General features: G+C 48.6%; 1 protein-coding gene across 6 annotated transcripts in view; it reads right to left on the bottom strand.

Moving 5' to 3' along the window:
* Window positions 1-24,886, bottom strand: part of TTC7B (tetratricopeptide repeat domain 7B) — a 273,770-nt gene that overhangs the window by 220,630 nt on the left and 28,254 nt on the right. For all 6 annotated transcript variants that reach the window (XM_086709020.1, XM_086709021.1, XM_086709022.1 and 3 more), the window contains exon 3: window positions 23,314-23,482. In XM_086709020.1, the coding sequence (XP_086565146.1) occupies window positions 23,314-23,482 (169 nt within the window). The remainder of the gene's footprint in view (window positions 1-23,313; window positions 23,483-24,886) is intronic.

Genomic DNA, 24,886 nt, shown 5'->3' with positions numbered 1-24,886 from the left:
GGTGTGACAGCAATGTCCAATGCACATCTTGATAAGCTCTGTGCCTCCAAAATCAAAGCTGCGTACAAAGAGTGGAAATCAACAGTTCCCTGCCCAATCATCGAGGCCAACTTTAAAGCATGGATGAAAACAGTAGCGGACCGTGTGCTACAATTTCAAAAATGCAGAATAGCCACTGGACCCAAAATGCATCCCCCTGCCACAGGAGGGGAAGCCCACAGGTACACTCACTTCTGAAAGGTCCCTCCTATGAAGGGTAACACGCTTAAGTAAATTAGTGATCAGAAAATCATTTAGATCACACCTGACTGCTTTCGAAGCCCTTCCGTGTACAGAAGCCTGTGTGGTCCTGGTAAATAGACACCATCCTCCCTCCAATCTCGTGGAGAAAGAAAGTCTCAGAAGAATGAAGCGACAACCAAAAGGTCTGTGCAGGGGCCAGGAGGAAACTATAAGAGGGCCTGGGAGCTGGGCAAATGTGTCCTGTCCCGGGGAATAGTCTGAGGGGAGAAACGAAGACTGCCGAGTCTGATGCAGCAGGAGGGGTGTCGGAAGGCAAAGGGGTCACACGGCCACCAGCAGACCAAAGGGACGTCACAGTGGGGGCGGGGGGGCAGGGGAAGGGGGCTAGGCTGCAGGGAGCCGGCTGAGGACCTCGGACACTTTTAAAAGCTCAAATGTGTGCAGCCTCTGAACTGCTCTATTTAGGTGTGGCCTAGAGAACACATAACATAGCAACCTGGACTCTCCATCCTTGGTTTCCTTCTGCAGCAAGGTTTCCTCACCTCTGAAAGGGAGCTCCAGTTTATCTCCACAAGGGCTATGTATCCCTGGAGGGCTGGCTGAGGAAGCGGCCAGCTGCACATCTCACTGGCCAAAACTCCAGCGATCGCTGAGGGGGAACCACCCCAAATTCATTTGGGACTGTTCAAATTTGAGAACCCTCAGTGAGGAGCCTGGTCTGGGTATGTAAGACTAAACAGTTTCAATAATGATAAAGGCTCATTTATCAAGGCCCTACTCAGCACCCAGCACTATGTCTGGGGCTGACACGCACCATTTATAATCCCCACAGCCACCATGCAAGGAGGGTGTTAACAGCACCTTACAGATAAGACTGAACTTCGGGCTCCACAGCTAGTGAATTTTATGATAAAGTCAAGTTTTGACCCCTGGTCTATCAGACCACAAAACCCTACTCACAATAGCCAGTCTCGCTGAGCTGCTGACAGCATATTCAGTGTCTGATAAGAGTAATGACGATAAAAATGAGTTTCAAACTGTAAAGACACAGAAGTCGAAGTCCAGAGCCCAAAGGCAGTGATCTCTCCCACCAAGAGCTGTGCCTCCCTGGACAGTTCTGTGGGTCACTGGGCCTCCCACACTTTGTCTGTGTCAGGAAGGGCTCAGCCACCGGGATACCAGCTTGAGCTGCACAACTTCAGAGAACAGCCAAAACCAATATTTTGAATTTTTTAATCGCATTAAAATGAACAAGGAATTAATTTCTTATAAAGTTATGCAACACAATAAAAGCCTATAAAATATAATCATATGAATTAGGGACTACAACATTAGGCATTGTTTCCTCATTTATCTTAACCACATCTCTGGAAGCCAGACCCTGACGCTTGGCTGTAACATGACCTATAAGGGAGTGTATAACTAGAAGTACCCGGAAAACTTTATTATAATACACTGTCTCTGATAACCCAGCCCTGTGGTATGGCCTTCAAAGACAGTAAGACGATTTCCAGGGATCTCAATTCCCAAGGCTGAAAAGAAATTCAGGAAAAGAGATTCCAGATCTTCAAATCCAAGTCCTGGCAAAGGCAGCTCCAGATTGTTGGTCCTGTGTTCTCACCTCTAGAATGGCCAGGTTCCCACCAGGTGTCACATGTACTCAACTCAGTGGAAGGACAAGCCACTGTGTAGGGTGTAGGGAGGAGAAAGCCAATGGAAACCACCAAATGCTGGTGGGGGTAAGGGAGGGGGTGGCTGGCCTAGACTTCTTGTGAAGTCCCCGTCAATCCAGGGCTTCTATAATTTTTAGTGGTCTCTGGGCTGGGGGCCTCGGTTGGCCCCTTCCTGATGCTTTTAGAAACTGCTGTCTTCTTTCCAGAGTCAGCATATTCTTCTTAGAAGGCGTGCATGTATATACACTTACACACACACACAACGCACACACATCGCTCACAAAAGAAGATGCCAGACCCTGAATTACACACTCACCTGCTACAGCAGACCATCTTTCAGTGCCCCTTCCACAATTCTGTGAGCAAGTGAGACGTAAACTCGACCTGAAATGCTCGCCAAATGAAATTTGCAATTTGAACGACGCTCGTTAAGTCACTACTTCATAACAACATAAGAGTAATAACAACCCTTAGTGAGTACTAGCTGCACACCTACACACGAGGCACTTCTGAGAGTTTGACATAATTTCTGTACCCTTTCGCACGAATGCTATGAGGGAGGATTTACTATCATCCCCTTTGAGAGATGAGGGAGCTGGTCTCTGTGCTATTAAGTAGCTCACCTAAGATGATGCCACTAGTAAGTGGCAGAGCTAGGGTTCCAACCAGATACTATTACTTGACTTTAGGTCTCACATTACACTCTCTGGTCTCTGATTTACCTGCCTCTATATGTAAAGCAGTGCTGTGTAGTGATTAAGAACTTGGGTCTGGAGTCAGACTCCCTGGTTTTCCAATCCACAGGTGACTTTCTGTGTAAAAACGCCCTGTGCTTGGAACAGTACCCGACACATACTAAGCACCTGAAAAACAGTAACTACCATGATCATTCCCCACACCACTGTTATCTTTAGGTAACAGCAGGCTGGAAGGTCTCCAAGTGGGAGCATCATAGTCATTTGTTATATTATTTGTATACAGATTTTAATGACAGCTTTACTGAGATATTACTTATATACCACAATCACCTGTTTAAAACATCATGATTCAGTGGTGTTAGTATATCCGCCTAGTTGTGGAACCATCGCTGCTAGCTAACTCAAGAACATTTTCATCACCCAAAAAGAAATCCCACTCCCATTAGCGGCTCCTCCCCAGCGCTCCCTCCTCCCAGACCCTGGTAGCCACTAATCCACTTTCTGTCTCTAGGGATTTGCCCCGTCTGAATAGTTCACATAAATGGAATCATACAGTATGAAACCTTTTGCTTCTGGCTGCTTTCACTTGGTGTGTTTTTTTCGAAAGGTTCATACCTCTCGTATCAAGTATCAGAACTTCATTCCTTTTTTTAATTGAGGGGAAATTCACGCAACACAAAATTAGCCATTTTTTAATACTCGCTGGCATTTAGTACATTCACAATATTGTATGACCAGCATCTGTATCTAGTTCCAAATACTCCATTCCTTTCTATTACTGAATAATATTCCATGGTACAGGTGTAACACTTCATCCATTCATCGGTTGATGACCATTTACAGTTTTTAGATATTATGAAAAATGGTGCTGTTAATAGTCATGCACTGATTTTTGTATGGACACACGTTTTCTCCTTGTTGTTGTTCTAACATTTGTTCTTTATTTTGTTTTGTTTTTCATTAAGTTTTTTTACTTTAATTCCAGGACAGTTAACAGTGTTATGTTACTTTCAGTTGTGCAACGGTGAGTCAGCGCTCATCCTAAGTGTTTTCCATTCTCTTGGCTATATCCCTAGAATAAAACTGATACAGAACATGGGGTAATCCTATGTTTTGTTGTATTACTTTCAGTCTTTGTTTAAAAAAAAAATCGCATTACTATCTAACTGCCACACTGCTAGGTAAAACATTAAGAAATGAAAATACATGGGCTTCTGAGTACACAGGCCTCAACTCCAACCCTTGCTTCTCCATTTATTAGCTCCGTGGCTTTGAGAAAGCCGCTCAACATCTTGGAGCCTCTATTTCCTCATCAAGTAAACGAGAATATTCTGAGGCTTAGCTGGGTGCCTAGCACAGAGGGAAGTAAGTCCTTGATAAACAGTAACTACTACTACCAACAAGCACCTTTCTTGGGGACAATGACGAACCTTATCCTTTTTTAGAAGTATCTGAGAAAGGCAGAAAAGCACTGAGAAGAAGAATCACCCATACTCCCACCACGCAGAGTTATACGCATACACCCTCAACCCCAAGCATTCATGATGCCGTGTAAACTCTGGTCTCGGCTTTAGTTTCTTTCCCAAGAAAAGTAGACAAGGGATCCCCACAGTGCAAAGCGCAAGCCCTGGGCGCCCCAACTCCAGCAAGGAGCGAGGGCTGCCAGTGACCAGATGTGCTGGTCCTTTCTTCACTTCTAGAATTCTCACTGAGCACCACCTGTGGGCAGCGCTCTGCTGAGGGCTGGGCCATGGTCTTCTCCCTCGAGAAGCTCACCTCTAGTGCAATGGGGGAGAAAGACATTCTCAAAACAATGGAAGCAGTGCAGTGACTGAGACAGAATAGGTAGCACAGAGAAACTGAGGACAAGCACCTCCGTGGACCTTCGCCTCAGATTCCAGCCCTCAAACTTTCTTTGGTCTCTTTGAGTCTCTGCTTGCTTTCCAAAATGAGAACCGATGAGGAGCCTATTAACACAACCAACATTAAATACGAATATGGGTCAGTGGCAATAAAAGGGCTCTTACACTTCTCACACCATCTAAATATAAACAGGAAGCTTTGACTAGCAACCTGAGATGAGCAGCCACAGAGCATGCAGCCTCCCGCTAGTGGGAGCATGGTTACATCTGGCCGGGAGGAGGCCAGAGATCAGGAGCGGGAAGGTTTCTGATGCAGGAACCTCCCAGGCCCTGGCCTCGGCCATCACTTTTTCTGGGTTTGGCACACTGGCAAAAGCCAGCACTCAGCAAGGCCTTCCCTAGCCCCAACTCTATCACCCTGTTTCCTCCACCCATCAACTTTCCTTTTTTTTCTTTTTAAAAATTTTTAAGTTTGTTCATTTATTAGTAACTTATTTGTTTACTTATTAGAGAGAGAGAGAGAGAGAGAGAGAGAGCACCCAGGCACCCCTACCCATCTACTTTTCTATAAAACTACTTTTTTCCCGGTACCAAAGGGATCTCAAGGCTTCAAAAAATAGTAAGAGGAGGAAGGAAGGAAGGAAGGAAGGAAAGCAACTTCTCAAGGAAAAAAGAAAGGTTCCCCTATCTTCTCTGCTCACTCTGCAGATGAAAAAAATCTATCCTCAGAGAGGGCTCCCCATCTGCCCAAGGTCACATAGAGGGTTATCTGCCCAAGGTCACATAGAGGGTATCGGTAGAGCCAGCCCTGAGCCCTGCTCCGATGAGCTAACTACCAGAGCAGGTCCCCGGTAGCTGGAACTCGGGCCCCCCACTGGACTGGAGAATTCTTCTGCCAGGAAAGAGACACTGTCAATGGTTACTTGTCTGTGCTGCGCACCTCCGGGATACCTAGAAGGTCATGGTCATTAGCAGATATGCAATTCATAAAGGTCAGGCCTAGACACTGTCACTTCAAGACTGGTACATTAATCTACCAACCACTACTCCAGGAAAATCTTCCTTGGGCTTCTACAGTCCTAATTATAACCGGGGAGGGGAGTTCGGTCGGTGATAAAAAGAAGGCATGTTAACTCCTGCTAAACCTCCACTATCGGCATACATACTGGTACATCCCTTTCCTTCTTAAAGCGATGCACGCACTGAATGTCTCCGGGTACTGGGCACTGCGGACGCCTGCGGGACAACAGCAAAGGCCCGGCCGGGTCTGCACCTGCCAGAGAGGCCCCCTTGCCCCTGGAGGCTGCGCTTCCAGAAACCGGCCTGGAGTTCCTCGGGCGGCTCACGGACTTAATGAAGCCTGGCAAGTTCACCCCTCTCCTCCGACCCCTGACCTCGCGTGGAATCTCAGAACGACCCAAATGTCAGGGCCTGCCCCGCGAGTCCGCTGCCTGCCGCAGGCCCGCGGAGGCGGGCAGGACCAGCGCGGAGACGGGACGCTGAGGCGCTCCCTGCGCATGCGCGGCCCCGCGAGCCCGGCAAGCACGCGGCTCCGGCGCCCCCTGGCGGCGGCGGCCGGCTCGGCTTGGAAGCCCTGGCGCGGCCGCTGGCCGCCGTCCCTGTCGGAGTGGCCTGCGACAGAGCCTTGAACAGGTGGCCTCGCTCGAGGCCGTCTGTGGAATTCCGGTTCTGGAACGTGCTCACCGAACCACAGAACTCTACTGCTTAAATAAGAACCCCGAGTGCTGTCTGTGCTGTGTTCAGGGAGATGGAAGTTTTCCAGAAGCTCCTGCAAAGTCGGCTTGGCACCAAGGCAAGGCACCCCCAGGACCCCAGCGTGGACTCGGCCTCTTGAGTGCGGCCTGGGCAGTCTCTGGAGGTGACCCGGGGGTCCCTACCCACACAATGCGCCAGCCCCAGTCTAGAAGGCAGGGGAAAATGGGCCAGGGGCTGGAAGGGGGGACCCACCCTTCACCCCTCCTCTTAAATGGGGACCTTACCAGCTTCTATCTAACAGGGTTGCTGTGAGCATTAAGGGCGCTGAAGGGCAAGGGCTTAGAATGGTATTTAGAAGGAATCATCTTTAATGCTGTAATTACCATTAATAACCTGCTACTAGGATCCCAGAAGCCGGCACACAGTAGGCGCTCGCCGAAGCTGAGGCCCTCTCCCCGGCTAGTGAGGCTGCCGCGTACCCTGTAGGGCAGTTGCGGGCCTCTGCCTCGTTCAAGGCTCAGGGCCCTGGCCAGGGAGGCCCCGCCCGGGCCCCGCCCCAGCTTGCCGCCCTTCTTCACCAGTCCCAGCGTGAGGGAGAGGCCGGGGAGCCCAATCCGACACCCTCCTTCTCCACAGAACAGGCTGTGCTCCGCTCCCGCCCCCACAGAGCTCGGAGCTTTCCAAATCTGGATGCTTTTTTCATTCCCGAAGCATCGGGAACATTTGGGGGAAGAAAATGAACACCAGACATGGTTTGGAAATGATGGAAGCCAAGAGATGGGCGGTGGCAGAGGGAGCACTGTCTCAGGCGTCAGGAGTCCTGGTTTTAAAATATTCAACAGGGGTATGAACTAAATGATCTTTTAAAACCTGGCCAGCTGCATACGAGCGTAGGCCCCAAAGAGATCCTAGCAGAAAGCACCCAAATCCCAAGAGTGAAAAATAGAGCAGCTACAGCACAGTGCAGGGGAGAAACCTGCATTAAGGACGTCCAAAGAGTCACTGGCTTTCAAAGAAAAGGAGCCATGGGAGAGAGGTTTCTAGAGCCCTACAACCTGAAACACAGTCCACAGCCTGGGACGAGCCGACCTGAAGCTGAATGTGGTAGAAGACGAGTTAGAGACACGATTCGTCTCATGTCAGGCCCAAACCAAAATCTATTTTTATCTAGAATGGAGAGGATTTCAGAATACACTGGAAACACGGCACTTTTGGTTAAGCAACTTGTGTTACTTGGCTAGAGTTCACCTTCAGCGGTGCACCCCAGGGTTGACAGGGGAAACTGTTTAAAGAGCCACCCCATCGCCAGTAGCCCTATGTGGCAAGTACTGTCCCTTGTGTGAATGTGGGGACACAAAACAAGCAGTTGGGACATGACATGCCCTCAGAGGCCACCCCGGAGTAGGCGCTCACATATTTGCTAACTTAATGAGTTAAATATACAATCTAGTTTGAGAAAGGCAAGTGACAGGTGTGAAGTCATCAAACAAAAACTGAATGCCAAATTGGATGGTACTAACTATAAATAGAGATAGAAGAGGAAGGAGGGACTGAAGTGGACAACAGAGCTGGAGAGATGGTCACTGACATGTCACCAGGGGTGGACTCCTCACAGGGAAAAGGAAGAGACCCTGGTTGGAGGGAGAAGACAAGTAGAGGTGGGGAATGGGCCTGGCAGGGGTGAGGGCAGGTGGGCAGAACACGGGTGGGACAGACCAGGATATGGGGCTGCCCCAGCAAGACCAGGACAGAGCCTCCAGAATCTGGAAAACTGCTCGGCCCCGCCTAGACCTGCTTTGCTCAGCAGAAGCACTCATCAAGAACCTGAGCTTCAACAGTAAGGGAAAAGCTAACTTGGGGTGGGGGGTTGGGGGGCTCCACTCTTGATTACCTCAGTAACTTTCCATAGTTTTTAAACCTCAGACTGACTTGTCCTGACACTCACGCCACTGTCTACTGACTGCTTTCACCACACTTTAACTTCAGCCTACTTAAGAATATAAATCTGCCACGAATGTACAGTGCTGTGTTTTAGACCCTGTAGACCCCAGGGAAAAGCTCTGTGTCACCTGCCTCCCTCCTCCTCTCCTCCCAGAGCCCTGGTGAGCGCTCTGCCTGAAGGAAGAGCTTCTCTGGTACATCCCCAGGGCCCCCAGGGTTCCAGCTTCAGATCTTGCCTTTCCTCACTCTCTGTGTTCCTCCGAGTGAGCTTCAGCCACTGCTGGGTTCCAGCTTCAGATCTTGCCTTTCCTCACTCTCTGTGTTCCTCCGAGTGAGCTTCAGCCACTGCTGGGTTGTGACCAAATTCTATACACAATCAGCTCCTAAATCCTGACCAACAAACCCGAAGCCTAAAGACCCCTGTGCTGAGCAAAGGCTCCAGAATTAGAACGGTTCCCTGGACAGCACCCCCTTGCGGTCACAGAGGTTATCACCATGTTCCCCTCCAACCCAGTATCTTCCCCCGGCCTCCAAGGGAAGCTGGCTTCTCCTCCTGTAATCCTTAACCTGGTTCAACATCATTCTCTGCCCCGTGAGTGACGCTGAAAATCCCAGTCATCTTGACTCCTCCCTCAACCACCTTCCCACAGCAACTCCCCCCAACACACACGTCTCCAGGGCCTGCTGGAAGCCGGGTTTTTGCAGTATCTGTCAGGATCCAGTAGGACAAGAGAATCACTCTAGTCCTTACAGATAAAAGAGATTTAAGGGGATGAAACAGATGAAAAGACAAACAGGATGGTGTGGCATCCAAGAATTCTGAAACGTCAGGAGGCCACTGACATCCCGAGGGCCAGAAAGGACCGAGAAAGGAGATGGAGTTACGAGAGCCCAGAAGCTGGGGCTACTGGGTGGGAGACGCAACCCAGCAGAAGCTCCCCTGTGGGAGCCAAAACCTCAGGGGAAGTCTGTCAGACCCCACAGCTGGGGCACCTGCTGTCAAAAGTGCTGCTGGAGGCAGACAGCAAGAGCGAGCGAGCGAGAGAGAAATACCCTGGCTTCTCTCTCCTCTTGCTCCCCAATTTCCTGCCAATGCTTCCTGTTGGCCAAACCCAGGCAGCAACCAACTGACTAGGGGATCTTGGAAACAGCTGGCAGAAGTCAGGCGCCCTGGGATGTAGAGCAACAAGAGGGAAAGAGCCTGCAGCCAGTTCACCTCCCTGACCGGTCCCCTTCCCTATAATCTTTAATTCCTTCTAATCCATTCTCCGTTCCATGCCAGAAGGATCGTTCTTACTTATAAACTTAAATTACTCTTGGTTGGCAGTTTCCTGGCAGGGCAAAAGAGGACTCCTCCCCCAGGCTGACTTTGTCAATCAACGGCAAATACAGGAAGTGCTGTTCCCTTGACCACACCGTAGACTGGGTGTACGGTGTATATAACATGGGGGCTGCTGCTGAAGGTATTACTGAACTTACTAGCTAAATATCATTCCTTTCTGACCAGGGTTGTTTGCCACGATCAAGAGGCTCGGGGCTCCAATGAAAAAATGCCATGTCAAAGGAAGTGGAGAACAAGTAAAGGCTAATTAAAATCTATTAAAACAGGGCACCTGGGGGGCTCAGTCGGGTAAGCATCTGACTTGGGCTCAGGTCATGATCTCACAGTTGGTGAGCTCCAGCCCCACTTTGGGTGAGCAGGAGCCCTGCTTCGGGTGAGCCCCACTTCTCTCTCACTCTCTCTCTGCCCCTCATGGGATTCTCTCTCCATCTCCCTTTCTCTGCCTCTTGCTCACTTGCACCCTCTCTCTCTGGAAAAAAAAAAATAATAATAACAAAATAAAATCATAAAAAATACATTTTAAATTTTAAAAATCTTTTAAAACTGTAGAGTAGTAAGAGACGGAATTGAGAAATCAAAAAATTTCCTCGAAAGACAAACTCAAGCTCAGATGGCTTACCGGTGAATTCTACCAAATGCTTAAAAAATTAACACAATACTTGGCAAACTCTTCCAAAGAGCAAAAGAGGAGGAACACTTCAAAACTGACTCTGCAACACCAGTGTTACCTTGATAACCAAAACCAGACAAAGACATCACCAAAAAAACTACACCAATATCCATTCTGAGTATAGAAGTGAAAATCCTGGACAAAATATTAGTGCATCAAACCCAGCAACATATAAAAGAGTGCATATATGCCCTAAGTGGGATTTATCCCAGGAATACAAGGCTGATTAAACATATGAAAATCAATGTAATACGCCACATTAGAAGAATAAAGCACAAAAATGTACATGATCATCTCACTAGAAAAAAGCATTTGACAAAACCTAACATTCTCTCATGATAAAAAACACTCAACGAACAGAAATAAAGGAAAACTTCTCCAATCTGATAAACGCCATCTATGAAAAACCCACAGCTAACATCATATCCAATGATGAAAGACTGTAAGCTTTTCCCCTATCTTAGAAGATCTCTGTTCTGGTCATTTGTATTAAACATTAGAATAGAGGTTGTAGCCAATGCAATTATGCAGCAACAGCAAAAGGCATCAGAGTGGAAAGGAAGTAGTAAAACTATCCTTTTTACAGGTGACATGATCCTGTCTAGAGAAAACCCTATAGAATCTGTACACACCAAAAAATTATTAGAGCTAAAAAAATCAGTTCAGCAAGGTTATAAGGTAAGAGATCAATATACAAAAAAATACTTGTATTTTTTATACACTAGCAGTGAACAATCTGAAAATGAAATTAAGAAAACTATTCCAGTTATGATAGCATCAAAAAGAAGAAAATAGGAATAAATTTAAGAAAAGGAATGGAAGTCACACTGAAAATTACAGAACACTTTTACAGTCAAGTGTTCTACCACTGAGCTATACCCCCTACAGAACACTTTTGAAAGAAATTAAAGAAGACATTCTGTGTTCATTGACTAGAAGACAATATTAATCAGATGGCAATACTCGCCAAATTGATCTATAGGTTCATCGGAATCCTCAAATTCCCAGCAGTATTTTTTTTCCCCAGTAATTGACCACTTGATCCTAAAATGTATATGGAAATGTAAGGAACCCAGAAAAGCCAAAATAATCTTAAAACAGAACAAAGTTGGAAGACTCACGCTTCCATATCTCAAAACTTAATACAAAGCTACTGTAATAAAGACAGTGTGGTATTGGCGTAAGGACAGAAATATAAACAAATGGTGGACTAGAATTAAGAACCCAGAAATAAACCCTTACATTCACGTTCATCGATTTCAACAAAGATATCAAGACAACTCAATGAAAAATAGTCTTCTCAACAAATGCTGTGGTAATAACTGCATATCCACATGCAACAGAATGAAGTTCTCATACCATACATAAAAATTAATTCAAAGTAGATTATAGATCTAAATCTAAGAGTTAAAACTGTAAAACTCTTAGAAGAAAACATAGGAATACATCTTTGTGACCTCAATTAAGTAGTGATTTCTTAGCTACAACACCAAAAACATAAAAGCAACCAAAAAAAAAAAAAAAAAAGTAGAAGAAACACTGAACTTAATCCGAATTTAAATTTTTTTTTTTAATTTTTTTTTTCAACGTTTATTTATTTTTGGGACAGAGAGAGACAGAGCATGAACGGGGGAGGGGCAGAGAGAGAGGGAGACACAGAATCAGAAACAGGCTCCAGGCTCTGAGCCATCAGCCCAGAGCCCGACGCGGGGCTCAAACTCACGGACCGCGAGATCGTGACCTGGCTGAAGTCAGACGCTTAACCGACTGCGCCACCCAGGCGCCCCTGAATTTAAATTTTTTAATGTTTATTTTTGAGAGAGAGAAAAAGAGAGAGTGCGCGGAAGAGGGGCAGAGAGAGAGGGAGACACAGAATCCGAAGCAAACTCCAGGCTCCGAGCTGTCAGCACAGAGCCCGACGCGGGCTTGAACCCACAAACCGCAAGATCATGACCTGAGCCAAAAGTCGGACGCTTAACCAACCGAGCCACCCAGGCATCCCAAACTTAATCAAAAATTTAAAACGTTTATGTTTTGGGGGTGCCTTCATGACATACCACTTCATACCTACTAGGATGGCTATAATCAAGAGGACAGATTATAGAGTCAGCTTCATGGCGGACAAGTTGTAAAGCAACGGGAGCCTCTAGAGTAGTACAGCCGCTTCGGAAAATAGTTGCAGTTCCTTGAAACATGAAACCCAGAGTAGTCACATGATCCAGTCATTCCATTCCCAAGTGTATACCCAAGACACATGAAACTATACATGCCCCCCAAATTTTATGCACAAATGTTCACAGCAGCATTATTGATGATAGCCCCAAAGTGGAAACCACCTCTTGTCCATCAACGGATGCATGGATTAATAAAATGTGCAAAATGTGACATTTCCATACAATGGAATATTATTTGGCCAAAATATGAACGAAGCACAGATTCATGCTACAACAGGGACAAACCGTGAAAACATGCTAAGAAGCCAGACACAAAACATCACATACTACATGATCCTGTTTGTATAAAATGCCAGAACAGGCAAATGTAGTGGAGACACAAAGTGGTTGACTTCGTCTGGGGGGATGTTAACTAGGCAATGGGAAGTGACACTGGTGATGGGGTGATGAATGCACAACTCTGAATGTACTAAAAACCACTGAACTTTCTGGGGCGCCTGGGTGGCGCAGTCGGTTAAGCGTCTGACTTCAGCCAGGTCACGATCTCGCGGTTCGTGAGTTCGAGCCCCGCGTCAGGCTCTGGGCTGATGGCTCGGAGCCTGGAGCCTGTTTCCGATTCTGTGTCTCCCTCTCTCTCTGCCCCTCCCCCGTTCATGCTCTGTCTCTCTCTGTCCCAAAAATAAATAAACGTTAAAAAAAAAAAACAAAAAAACCCCAAAAAAAACCACTGAACTTTAAAAGGTTGTATTTTATGGTATCTGAATTATATCTTAATAAATCTGTTTTTTTTTAAAGCTATATTTGACCATGTAAGCTATACAAAGACCATATAAGCTAGACAAAAAAGCTATACAAAGACCATATTTGTAATATGAAAAACCGAAACAATACAGATAGATGTTCCATAGGAAAGTGGCTCAAAAATATCCCATAAGGCACACCACCATGCCGTCATTAAAAACTTTTTTCAAAGATACTTAATGACCTGGAAAAATAATTATACATATACATATATACATATAGTGAAAAAGTAGACCATAAATAGTATATCTAGCATAATCCTAACTGTATTTAAAATAGCATAGGAGCGCCTGGGTGGTTCAGTCACTTGAGCATCAACTCTTGATTTTGGCTTGGGTCATGATCCCAGGCACACGGGATTGAGCCCCACGTCAGGCTCCACACTGAGCACGGAGCCTGCTTGGGATTCTCTGTCTTTCCCTCTGCCCCTGTCCCCTGCTTGTGGGCTCTCTCTCTCTCAAAATAAAATTAAAAATATTATATAAATATATTTTTATATATTTTATATATTAAATATATATAGATATAAATATAGATATAGATATTTAGATATAAAATATCTATATGTAGACACATATAAATTTAAAAATAGATGCTTATATTATATATATTATATGTAATATATATGTGTATATATATATATATATATATATACACATATATTTAGCAGTGGTCAACTAGCTTAAGTGGTAGCATGAGGACTGATTTTACTTTCTGCTTTACATTTTTCTTTATTTTCCAAACAGCCGGCACTCAACACACAACCAAAGAATCGAAGTTCATTTTTAGGTCAAAGGGGTTCTATTCAGTGTGGGCCAGAAGGAGAGGCAGCAGGTCCCCTACCCTATGGACAGAAAAACACAAAGGTACAGCCCTCTGCAGAGCAGTCTGGAAATACTTCTCTTTTGACCCAGAAACTCCCCTTCTGGAAATCTCTCCCAGGGAAATCATTAAGGACAAGCACAAAGACCAGGCCGAGAGGGTGGTTCGTCACAGCTTTACGTGTAACAGTAAAAAGCTGAAAACAACCTACATGTCCAAAAATAGGGGCTTTTTAGTTAAATATATTATAGCTTGCCCATATAATGAAATGCTGTACAGCTGCTAAAAGTGTTTATGATCTGAAGTGGAAAAAGCAGGTCACAAAGCAGTATATGTGGTATAAACTCATTTTTATAAAAAAAAAAAAAATCACACATGATAATTATAGAGATCTAAAAGTAAACGCACTAAAATGTTAACAGAGGTTGGCTCTGGATAGACCAAGTGATGGATATTTTTATGTTCTTTTGACTGGTCTGTATTTCTGATTTTTATATAATGCACATGTATGTTGTCTGTAACAAGAAGAACAGTAAAATAAAATGATGGGGGAAGGGGCAGGAGGTCAAACACAGGGACAGCCAGAAGTCCCACCTCACTGCCCAAGGAAAGGAGCATGCTAGACAGGACCTTGGGGAGGGGAGGATGAGACCATCACAGCCACCCGTCGCCCCCAACTGCAGGTGTATGTCCGACTACACAAATCTCCTTCTGTTGACCTCGGATTTATAGACTTCAAAGCATTTTCCCATTTTGTCTTAATCCAGCCTTCTCAGGACTCTCACCTGAATATTATTATCCCCATTTTGCAGGTGAAACAAGTAGGACTTAGACACTTAAATCAAATGGTTTAAGAATCACAGAACAGAATGAGGGGTTCGCAGGTTATCTGACACCAGACCCTTGTCGACAACAACCCCACTCTAAATGAGTGTATGCTCCAGCTGAAAGGCAGCTCGATAAAGCGGAGAGAGTAGGGATTCTGGGGTCCACAGGCCTTGAGGTGAATCCCACTTCACCTCCGAAATTCAGCCTCTCAACTGCTCGCAGGGAATGATAATCCCTGGGCACAGGACTGCTGCCAGAATGGGGTGCAGTCACACAGGTAAATCAGCAAGCATCACGCCTGCCTCTGGGCAGGGCTCGATAAATGCTAACCCACCGGGAACCCCCACCTCTCAGGGCAGCCAAGCCCTGAGGTAGCTCCTGCTAGTAGAAAGACTTCCAGATACGGGCCTAACGTTGGACTCGGTGAAGTTTCCACCGCCCCGCTCTGGCCCCATCCCTGAGGACAGAACAGAGAAGTCTTTCTTCCCCCAAGGGCCCTCCACCCCTGGAGACTGTTCTTTTCCAAAAAGCCCCATTCCTTCAGTGCTTACCCACCTGATATGGTCTGGTTGGAAGGCCCCTCCAGTCCAGTCCACAGAGACTCCGTCACAGAGCAGCCATGTGGCTCCTCTCAGGTTCCTTCTACCCTGCAAGGACCGCTGCCAGGGAGAAAAGGGTGTTCAGGGCCCTGGGCCTCTTTGACGAGAGGACTCCTATTCAGAAGAGCCACACTATGGACTTCTATCATAGAAGTCTGATTCTCCCGGTGGGACCGCCCCTCCTCATCACGGCCTTCATGCAAGGCCTAAGCCAGTCCCTGGGCACGATTCTGGCCCCTGTAACTACATCAAGGATGGGAATGTGATCCACCAGGGCCAAGGAGACACAGTGAGAATGTGGCCGAGGTTTCTGAGACTTACACCTAAGAGAATCAAGAATCTGGAGCCGCCCCAGCCGCCTGGAGCCTGGAATGGGAACCAACACAGAGGACGGTAAGCTGAGAAATGGAGAGAAAGCACCTATCTCTGAGGCCTGAATGCGGCTGCCGCTGAGGTCGGCCTGGGTTGGGTTTTCTTTCACCAACAACTGAAAGTTGTCTTTCAGAAGACACAGATCTCAGCAGAACTTCAAAATGAGCCTCCAGCTTGGCTCGGGGCCTCACCTCCCCTTACACTGCTTCCCCTCTGCGTGTCCCTGGGGGCAGGGGCTTGGCCCCACCTCCCGAAAGCCTTGTGGGGTGGAGTTCGAGTTGCTGACTAGGATTTGCACTGCCGCCTCCCATCCTCTCTGTGAACAAAACACATTCGTTTACCGCTGGGGCGGGGTAGAGCAGAGGACAGGGACCCTCTGCCACCGGTCTGCCCCCTCCCTACTCCCATGTCCCCGGTGACCATCACATCTCTTCGGTGACACTCTCTCCCACCAAGTACACGAGTGGCCTCACCCCAAGCCCTGGTCACCGCTCCTGTGCCTGAGGCCGAGCAAAGGGCTCAGAAGACTTCAGCCCCACCCCCCACCCCCCCCCCCCCCCCCCCGGCCTGAAGAGGGCAGGGGGAACCCTACGTGAGTGTGACCGCGGATGCCTTTGGCACTGGCAGGGCATGGCCAGCCTGCAGCCAACCCACCACACCCGGGCTGCCCCGGGACCAGCAAACTAACATCTCCAAGGATGGAGCCCGCAGCATCCTGAAAGCTGAAAGCCCCCAGTGAACATGTTTCCACTTTCCTGGGGGAAGCTGGGGCTGCTCCTGGGAGCCAATATTCCACGATGGGAAAATACGCTTCGAAGCAGAAAAGTAAACCACCGTGTAGGAAATGAATGCCTCAAGTCACCTGGTTGAGGGTCTGGCCTCGCCTTGACATACAGTGCTGTTCTAACAGCCCCTAGGGAGAAGAGCCGATGTGCCTTCGTTCTGTATCTTTTACATTCCACAGAGGCAACCCCTGCTTAACACGGCAGCCTTTTGGGGGGTATGACGGTCCTCAAGCCATCACCACCCACCGTCTGAAGAATTTCCAACTCAACTTGTTCCAAGCCTTTTTGCATGCCACCCAGATGCCCAGGACTGAGCCAAGTGTGGAGAAGTCACACCCGAGCAACACTTGATAAAAAGCCCCTCATCAATGGACTGCATCCATTATGCTGACTTATCTAAATTTTGCTCTGGTAGGAGGCCCACAGGAGACAGTGGGCAATCCCCAGGTGCCTCTTCCGAAAACATTCATAGAGAGTGTTTAAGTCTCTTGGCCTAACAACTGCTTATGCTGAGCTGAAGTCTGCGGGTGTGTGAAGACACTGGGTTTCAAGCTGGGGAGAACAGGGCTGGGATCCAAACCTTTTGGAGACGGGTTCTCTATTTACAGACTAGTGCTTATCAGTTGCGGAAGACAGGTGGTGCTTCTGGAAAGCCTCTCTTGAGAGCTCCCTTGCCCCTTCGTACTGCCCACTGCAGAAGGCAGGTGTCTTCGTTCCTTCCCTGACACTGACCCCTGAGATGGAGACACTCAGAACGCACACGGACAGTCGAAAGAGAACCCTAGGGCCAGCTTTACTGGAGGCAGGCAAAAGAGGATGTAACATTTTCCAAGGGGAAGTCATTATATGATTCTCGTGCTATTCATCACACCTGCGCTTCTGGGAAGACCAAGGGGTCCACGAACTCTGCAGATTCTAGAGAAGGGGAGGTCTTTAGGGATCAGCCTCCGACCTTCGACCTCCGGTCAGGAAGGGGTGTCCAATCAGAAGAGACAAGCCCTCCTCCTGGGAGCCGAACCAAGAGATGGTTTCTCCTCAGCTATCTCTCCTCTCATCAGCCAACATATTTAGCATGTTCCTTACGAAGACAGCTGTCAGATGACAGTGTGAATTGTTCGTGCCTCTTACAGGAACACTACTTGAATCAACTGATCCATTCCAAGGTGAATGGTCCTTTGTGATAAAACCACGAATGTGGGCCCAATTCCAAAGACCTCTAACCCTCTGGGTCAGCCTTGGGCAAGACTGGTGAGGGGCAAATGGACTAGTCTTGGGCCCCACCCTTGAGCAATCCCCTTAGGGTAACCTCTCCATCTGCCCCTGGCCACTGGGTACTGCCCTCCTCCAACACCATCAACACCTTTTCCTCTTTATGGGGCACTCCAGGCCTCAGATCTTTGGCTTCATCTGCCCCTAGAGATTTCCCTCTAAATATCCCAGGTCCCACTCCTGGGCCCAAACCCTCTGCCAGACAAGGCAGATATACTAAGGCAACGATTCCCTCTCTCCATAGCTGGATGTTACCTGGGGCTTCTGGAGAGGTCTATCCATCTGAGGTCACACCCAAGAACAAAAATAGCTAAACTTTGTTGCTCTGCCAGGTGCTGTGCTAAGAGCTTTACAGGTATTCACTCTTTCCCTACGATAACCCTACAATGCAGATACTATTATTATCTCTATTTTATAGAGGAAAAAAACGGAGCCCCAGTGACGTGAAAGCAACTTGCCAAAGATCTTATAGCTGATAAGAGACAAAGCTGGAGATCAGATCTGGGCAGTCGGGCTTCAAAAGCCCCAGGCTCTTAACCAATGCATCAGAGGAACAATTTGAAACCAGGAGCAAAGGAGGAAGAGACAATGTGGCTCCAGAGAGCTCCCCCACAGCGTGCCACCTTCTCTACCTGGGCACAGAGGCCGTGCAGCCTGACGGGCAGGTTTCCTACCTCATCCTGGCCCTCCCTCCAGTTTACTGGGTGTCATCAGGCAAGTCCCTGAGCCACTCTGGCACAGTCTCCCCCACTGGAACACAGAACATTTGTATGAGGGCCCCGTTTGCCCTTTGCAATCAATCCTTCTCTGCCTGATACCACGCAATCTAGAAAGGAAGTGTAATACCACGCCAGGTATGTCTCCGGGTCCATGATGTCCCTCCTCTTGGGCACCAAAGCCTCAGTCTTGCACGTCCCCTTCCATTCACCCGAGAGCAGGCTACTTCTTTCGGTAGAAGTAGACATCTCTCTCTCTTCCCCTTTGCAGGAGCTGCAACACATCAGCAAGCCGGCTTCAATCACAGAGATGAGGACAACACCCTAGTGCCTGGGGAGAAACAGTAACCTCAGGGAACACAGCTGCCCCACCGGCTGTGACCAGTTGGAATATTACAGGACTTCTCTCACATGGGAGCCAGTGCATGTTTGGTCCCTGTAGGATGAAAGGGTACGTGCCAAGGCTGTCTATAAAGTCCACATCCAGGAAGGCAAGCCACTTCTAGTTTACACGGTCCCATCTGCAGAAAGTCACCCCGTGTCCAGCAGATCTAAGTCCCAAAATAGACAGTGGCCATGTGTCCACTGTTCCCAAGCCTTCCCGTTTGGGAAAGAAACATCTGTGGCCATTTGGTGTCCCAGAGATATCACCTGAAACCTCAATCTGTATCCCAGAACAAAGATGCCTACTCACTGGATTAAACCAATGCTATCAGAAGCTAAAGTGTTTCTCAATTCCCTCTATTCCCACCCTCTATTTTCTGCTTCGGTTTAAGAAATGAAGGAAGGAGTTAAGGGGATGAGGGGGAGGTGAGATCCACTTAGGAACTCTCTGATCATGGAAGTGAACTGAAACGTACAACCTTTTGGAAAGAGATCCATGTCCGGCTCTGTCATGGTGTGATGCCAGCATACGTTCTCATAGGTACTTCCCATGATTGCAAGGATATGACCCTGAATCACTAAAATATGCCCAATATGTTGCCTACAAACAAAACGCATCTCACTGTGACCGGCTATGAGCCAAGGCACCGGGAATCACCTGAGCTACACGATGGGCATCTCAGTAAAAATCCAAGCAAGGGAACTTTTATAAATTTCACTCAATAACTGAGCACCAATCATGTGCCAAATACCGTGGTAAGTGCTGAGGCTCACAAACAAACAAAGAGCTCTTCCTTCAGAGGAACTCGTAGACTGGTGGGGGTGTCTGATAATAGGACAGCTAACACTAGTATGATTTTCAGGCAGTATGCTAATCTACCACGCAAAGTCAGCAGTGAACCTGATTAACTCTGAATGTGTGCGTCCCAGGAGGGGTCAGAGAAGATGGGAGGTGTGAGCTTGAGGCACAAAATCTACAGGTAAAACTCTAGGCAAGGAGAAGGAATTAAGGTGGAGGAACAAGGAAGGTGAGTCTGCAAAGAGGGGTGTATATACAAATCACGGGTATTCTCCAGTGATCTGAATGTCTTCTACATGAGGAGACCTTACCTGGCCCAAGCATCCTCTGACCCACATGCCAGTAGAGCAACATGATTAAGAACATGGGCTCTGGAGCTGCACATGCTTCAGACTGAGTCCCCCTTCTGCCGCTCAGTAGGAGAGCATGGGCTCCAGCACCGGTCTCTGCGTTCAAGTCTTAGCCACTTCCTGGCTTTGGGACCCTGGGCAGCTTATCTAACCTCCCTGTGCCTCAGTTTTCTCATCTGTAAAATGGAAAGAATAACAGAGCCTACCTCACAGGGTGGTTGTGACGACTGGCTGATACCCAAATGAGGGGCACAGAGCCTGGCACAAGTAGGCATCGGTAGCATTCCAGTAACCTCGCCCAGTCTCACTTCCTTGGTCTGTAAATTAGAGGTTTGCAGGATTTAAGAGACACTAAAGCCCTAACTGATAACTGAATGATATTGGCTTCTGATTCCCAATAAGCCAAGGCTAACATCAGCCCGTCAGGGGAAGCGCTCCCAGCAATGGCTGGAGAAGCAGATGTGGAAGTTCATGGACATTTCCAGGCTCTGTTTGGCAGCCCGGCTCAAGTCAGGCCTCCGGAAGCCATGGACCAGTTTAGGTGACCCGTGAAAGGCCAATTCCTCCACCTCCAGCAGCACGCAGGTGGCACAGGGGAGGGATGTCCCAGGGGCTGCTGTGCTCAGCTCCAGCCAGGGCCTGCCCGGGGGCAGTGAGGGGACCGCTCTTTCCTTCTTCCCAACAGAGCTGGAATTGACTGGATGGTCCCAATCTGGAAATGTCAGCAGCTAATTCAAAAGCACTGGAAACACGGAGCTGACCACACCAACCCCGTCTCCAGGGCCTGCAGGTTAGCGGTTCGCACGGAGCGGTGAGTCCTCCATATATTTTGTGTTCATCGAACATTTGCCCGCAATCTCTCCTAAAAACTTCTCAAGGACCTTGATGAAGAAAGAAGAACCAAAGAGTATTGCTACACAGAGTTAAGACCAAGAGCCTCTTGAACTCCTCAGAGAAACTGGCCTGTCTTTGGGCATCTCCATGAACTAAAGGGGCAACTTTTCTGCCACTCATAGTCACTTCTTGTGGTCCCTCCATTAAACACTTAGCTTGTAAGCCAAGAGTTGTATCATGTTCATTATGTGCCAGGCACTGTTTTAAGCATTTTCTATATACTATCTCATGTAATCCTCATGACAACCCAAGGAGAGCTTGACAGGTGGGGAAACTGAGGTACAGAGCTATTAAGAATTTGCACAAGGGCGCAGAGCCAGTACATGATGGAGGTAGGCATTGGACCCAAAAAGATGGCTAAGCACTGGTGGTCCACGCTGCCTCTCACGTGGCCGACGCAGGTTCTCAGGGCTGGGGGCCTCCACTGGCAAAAGTGACCCTTCCCTCTCCCATACACGTGTGACACTGAATGTGCCCACGGAAGTCAGAAGCTAGCCAGGGCATGGTCTCCCGTGAGCCGGGCAGCGTGTCTCAAGAGCCAAGTGCCTCAGGGTGCCTGGGTGGCTCCGTCGGTTAAGTGACCGATTTCAGTTCAGGTCATGATCTCAGGGTTCATGGGTCTGAGCCTCACATCAGGCTCTGTGCTGACAGCTCAGAGCCTGAAGCCTGCTTGGGATTCTGTGTCTCCGTCTCTCTCTCTGCCGCATGCACGCGCTCTCTCTCTCTCTCTCTCTCTCTCTCTCTCTCACACACACACACACACAAATAAATAAACATTAAAAAAAATTTTTTTTTAAAAAGAGCCAAGTACCTCAGCACCATGGCTAGGGGCCCACTGCTCACCACATGTCACCCAGGGCAACTCAGGGACCAAGTCTTCTGTCCTCCTTGCCCACCTGCAGCCACGAGACTCTGCTGGCAGTGCCACCTGCAGATGGTCTGCCCCACCAGCCTGTCTTGGAGCCAATGCGAGGACCTGAGCTGTTGCTGCGAAGCAGGCCTCAGAGCCATCCCCCACCCCCAGCTAGCAAACACCCCTGGCTAAATCCACCAGCCCCCAGGTGACTGGAAACTGCCAGAGGAAGCTCTGCTCTCACTGGAGAATATCGTTCCTGGCCCCAAATCACACACGAGCTCCCATAAGCTAAGCCACGTGAGGTGATGTGAGGTGACGGAGTGGGCACCACGAAGAAGCGGGCAGCAAACCACCAAACGCCCTGGCGAGACAGACGGCATCCTTTCCCAGCCCACACGGATGTAGAGAAGATTAAGTAGATGAACCTGGCACCACTCGAGGCTCCCCAGGGAACTGGGTGACTATGTCACCCCTGTCACAAAGCTCATAAGTGTGCCTCGGCCCAGGTCTTTAATATCGCATAGGACAACCAGTCAGACAGCCAGCAGCACACACATGACCGGCTCGCCGCCGTTCTGGTGGCCCCTGTGCCCAGCCACAGTCCATCACATGCACGGTTTGGACGGTAGGTGGCAGGAGGGAGAGGAGCAGCTTCAAATGGTCCCTTTCCTCCCAAGGCCTTTGGAATTCAAAGTGTCCCTCCTCCTCCAGGAAGCCTTCCTGGCCCTGCGGGTCTGTGCGACCTCTGTTGTCTCCAAAAAGCTGTTAGCCGTGCCCGACTTTTACCATTTGCTGCCTTGTTTGGGGCTGATCTTTTAAAATGTTATTTAATAAGCACTTCCTAGGCCAGGTACTGTGGTGCTCTGCATACCTTATTTGACTGAATCCTTAGAATACGTCTGTGAAGCGAATATGATCATACCCATTTCACAGATGAGGAAGTAGCAGCTTGGAAAGGTCAAATAATGTATGTGTCCTGCCTCTGGCATTTTTCCCTCTCTGAGACTGCATTCTCACACATTTGGTTACAAACTCCTTCCTGGCAACTGGGGTGATTTATACTTGCTTCTACCCCCACAGCCCCCAGGCACACAGCTAAACACTGGACGACTGACTGTGCCAGGGATGGCCATCCGCAGGGACCGATCAGCCTTAATTAGCCTAGAGGCGGCATCAATGAATACGACTGGTCAGCCCCGTGGCCACGTGGCCCTATGACAAGACTCCCTGCATGTGCTGTGCCGGATCCCCATTACCCCATAAACCCCTGCTTTCCTTGCAGATTAGTTATCAGCACCCTTTCCGTGTTTGGCCTTTCCTTGTTTTGGTGAGAACTGCAGACCGGAGGCTCCGAGGAAGCAGAGTGTGGCTGGGCCTGAACTATGCAATGCATGTGGTGGGCTCCACCCCGAGGCCTGGCTGGGGACTGCCAGTCCAGGGCACGGGTCGGCCTGCAGGCTCCACGCAGGGCAGCGTGGCCCCGGGGGACGGCCTCCAGGGAGGGAAGGCGCGGGCTCACCTTTGGTAGCGTACGCTTCCGCAATCAGGCGCAGCCTGTAAGGAGGGACGGCGGTCAGCGGCAGATCATCGAGGCCCCCCCGGGCATAGATGTTGAGAGCCTCCTTGTAATCTCCTTCCACGTAATTCAACTTGGCCATGATCAGACTGGATTCTTGTAGGAACTCTGACTAGAAGGAAAAGGAGAGAGAGAAACGTTTTCCGACGATGCTCTGAGTCACGCTCCCTCGGGGGCCCTCCACCTGCTGCTGCAAAGCCTTGAGGCTCTCTACACAGAACCCACACTTGAACGTGCACAGCACGACGGCCCCGAAGTGGAAACAACCCAAATGCCCATCGACTGAGGAACGGATAAGGAAAATGTGGGCTAGCCTCGCAGTGGAATAATCCTCAGCCAGAGTGAGAAATGAAGTACTGGCCCACGCCACAACACAGATGAACCTCAGAAACCTTACGGCAAGTGAAAAAGCCAATCACAAATGGCTACATATTTAATGCTTCTATTTATATGAAATGGCCTGAATGGTCAAACCTATAGAGGCAGGAGGTAGATTACCGTTTGCCTGGGGCCGGTGGGTGGGAGGATGGCAGGTGACTGCTAATGGGTATGGGTTTATTTTGGGGGGTGTTGAAAATGTTCTAAACTGAGGGTAATGACTGCACGAGTCTCTGAATATACCAAAAAACCCCACTGAATCGGACATTTTAAATGGGAGAATTATATGGCACATGAATTACATTTCAATAAAGCTGCTGTAAAACAAAACAAAACAAAACAGAACAGAACACTGAGGCTCCCCTCTGGCCCCTGTGCTTGGCTATGCTGGGCCCAGAATGGAAGGGACACTTTATGAACAAAAACATACAAGCACCTGTCTCTAAAAAGGACATCCGGGTAGGTCCTGCCCATTGCACAGGGGGTATGCCACAAGACCGTAACCCAAAGGACTCCAGGAGAGAGGCTTTCTAAATTGGTGCAGGGCACCTGGGTGACTCCGTTGGTTAAGCGTCTGACTCTTAATTTTGGCTCAGGTCATGATCCCACAGTTCATGGGATCAAGCCCTATGTCAGGCTCTGTGCTGACAATGCGGGGCCTGCTTAGGATTCTCTCTCTCCATCTCTCTGCCCCTACCCCCGTGCATGTGCATGCGTTCTCTCTCTCTCTCTCTCTCTCTCTCTTTCTCTTTCTCTCTCTTTCTCTTTCTCTCTCTCTCTCTCTCCCCCCCCCAAAATAAATAAATAAACATTTTAAAATAATAATAAACAAATTAGTGCAAAACCCAGGACTTTTCTTTCCAGGGGCAAACTTTTCCCACTGAGCCATTCTCCTTGTCAAGGTGACTGAGCCCTGGTCTGCTCCACAGAGGCTGCAAGGGCCCTCGTTCCTCTCCAGGCAGGAGCACTTGGCTCCCCCAGTCCACACCCACCTCACCCCCGCCCTTCTTCCAGGCCACCACTCCTCAGTAGGAAAAGAAGAGACGACCCAGCCACCTATAGAAGGAAGCAGATTTATACCCTGGCGCAGGCCTTCTCCCTGGAACCCAAGCTACGCCAGGCTAGCTTTGCCAGCATA

This window comes from Puma concolor, chromosome B3 (genome assembly GCF_028749965.1).
Source record: "Puma concolor isolate L17-30 chromosome B3, mPumCon1.1.hap2, whole genome shotgun sequence".
NCBI classification, from domain to species: domain Eukaryota; kingdom Metazoa; phylum Chordata; class Mammalia; order Carnivora; family Felidae; genus Puma; species Puma concolor.
This window is presented reverse-complemented; position numbering and strand designations above follow the sequence as displayed.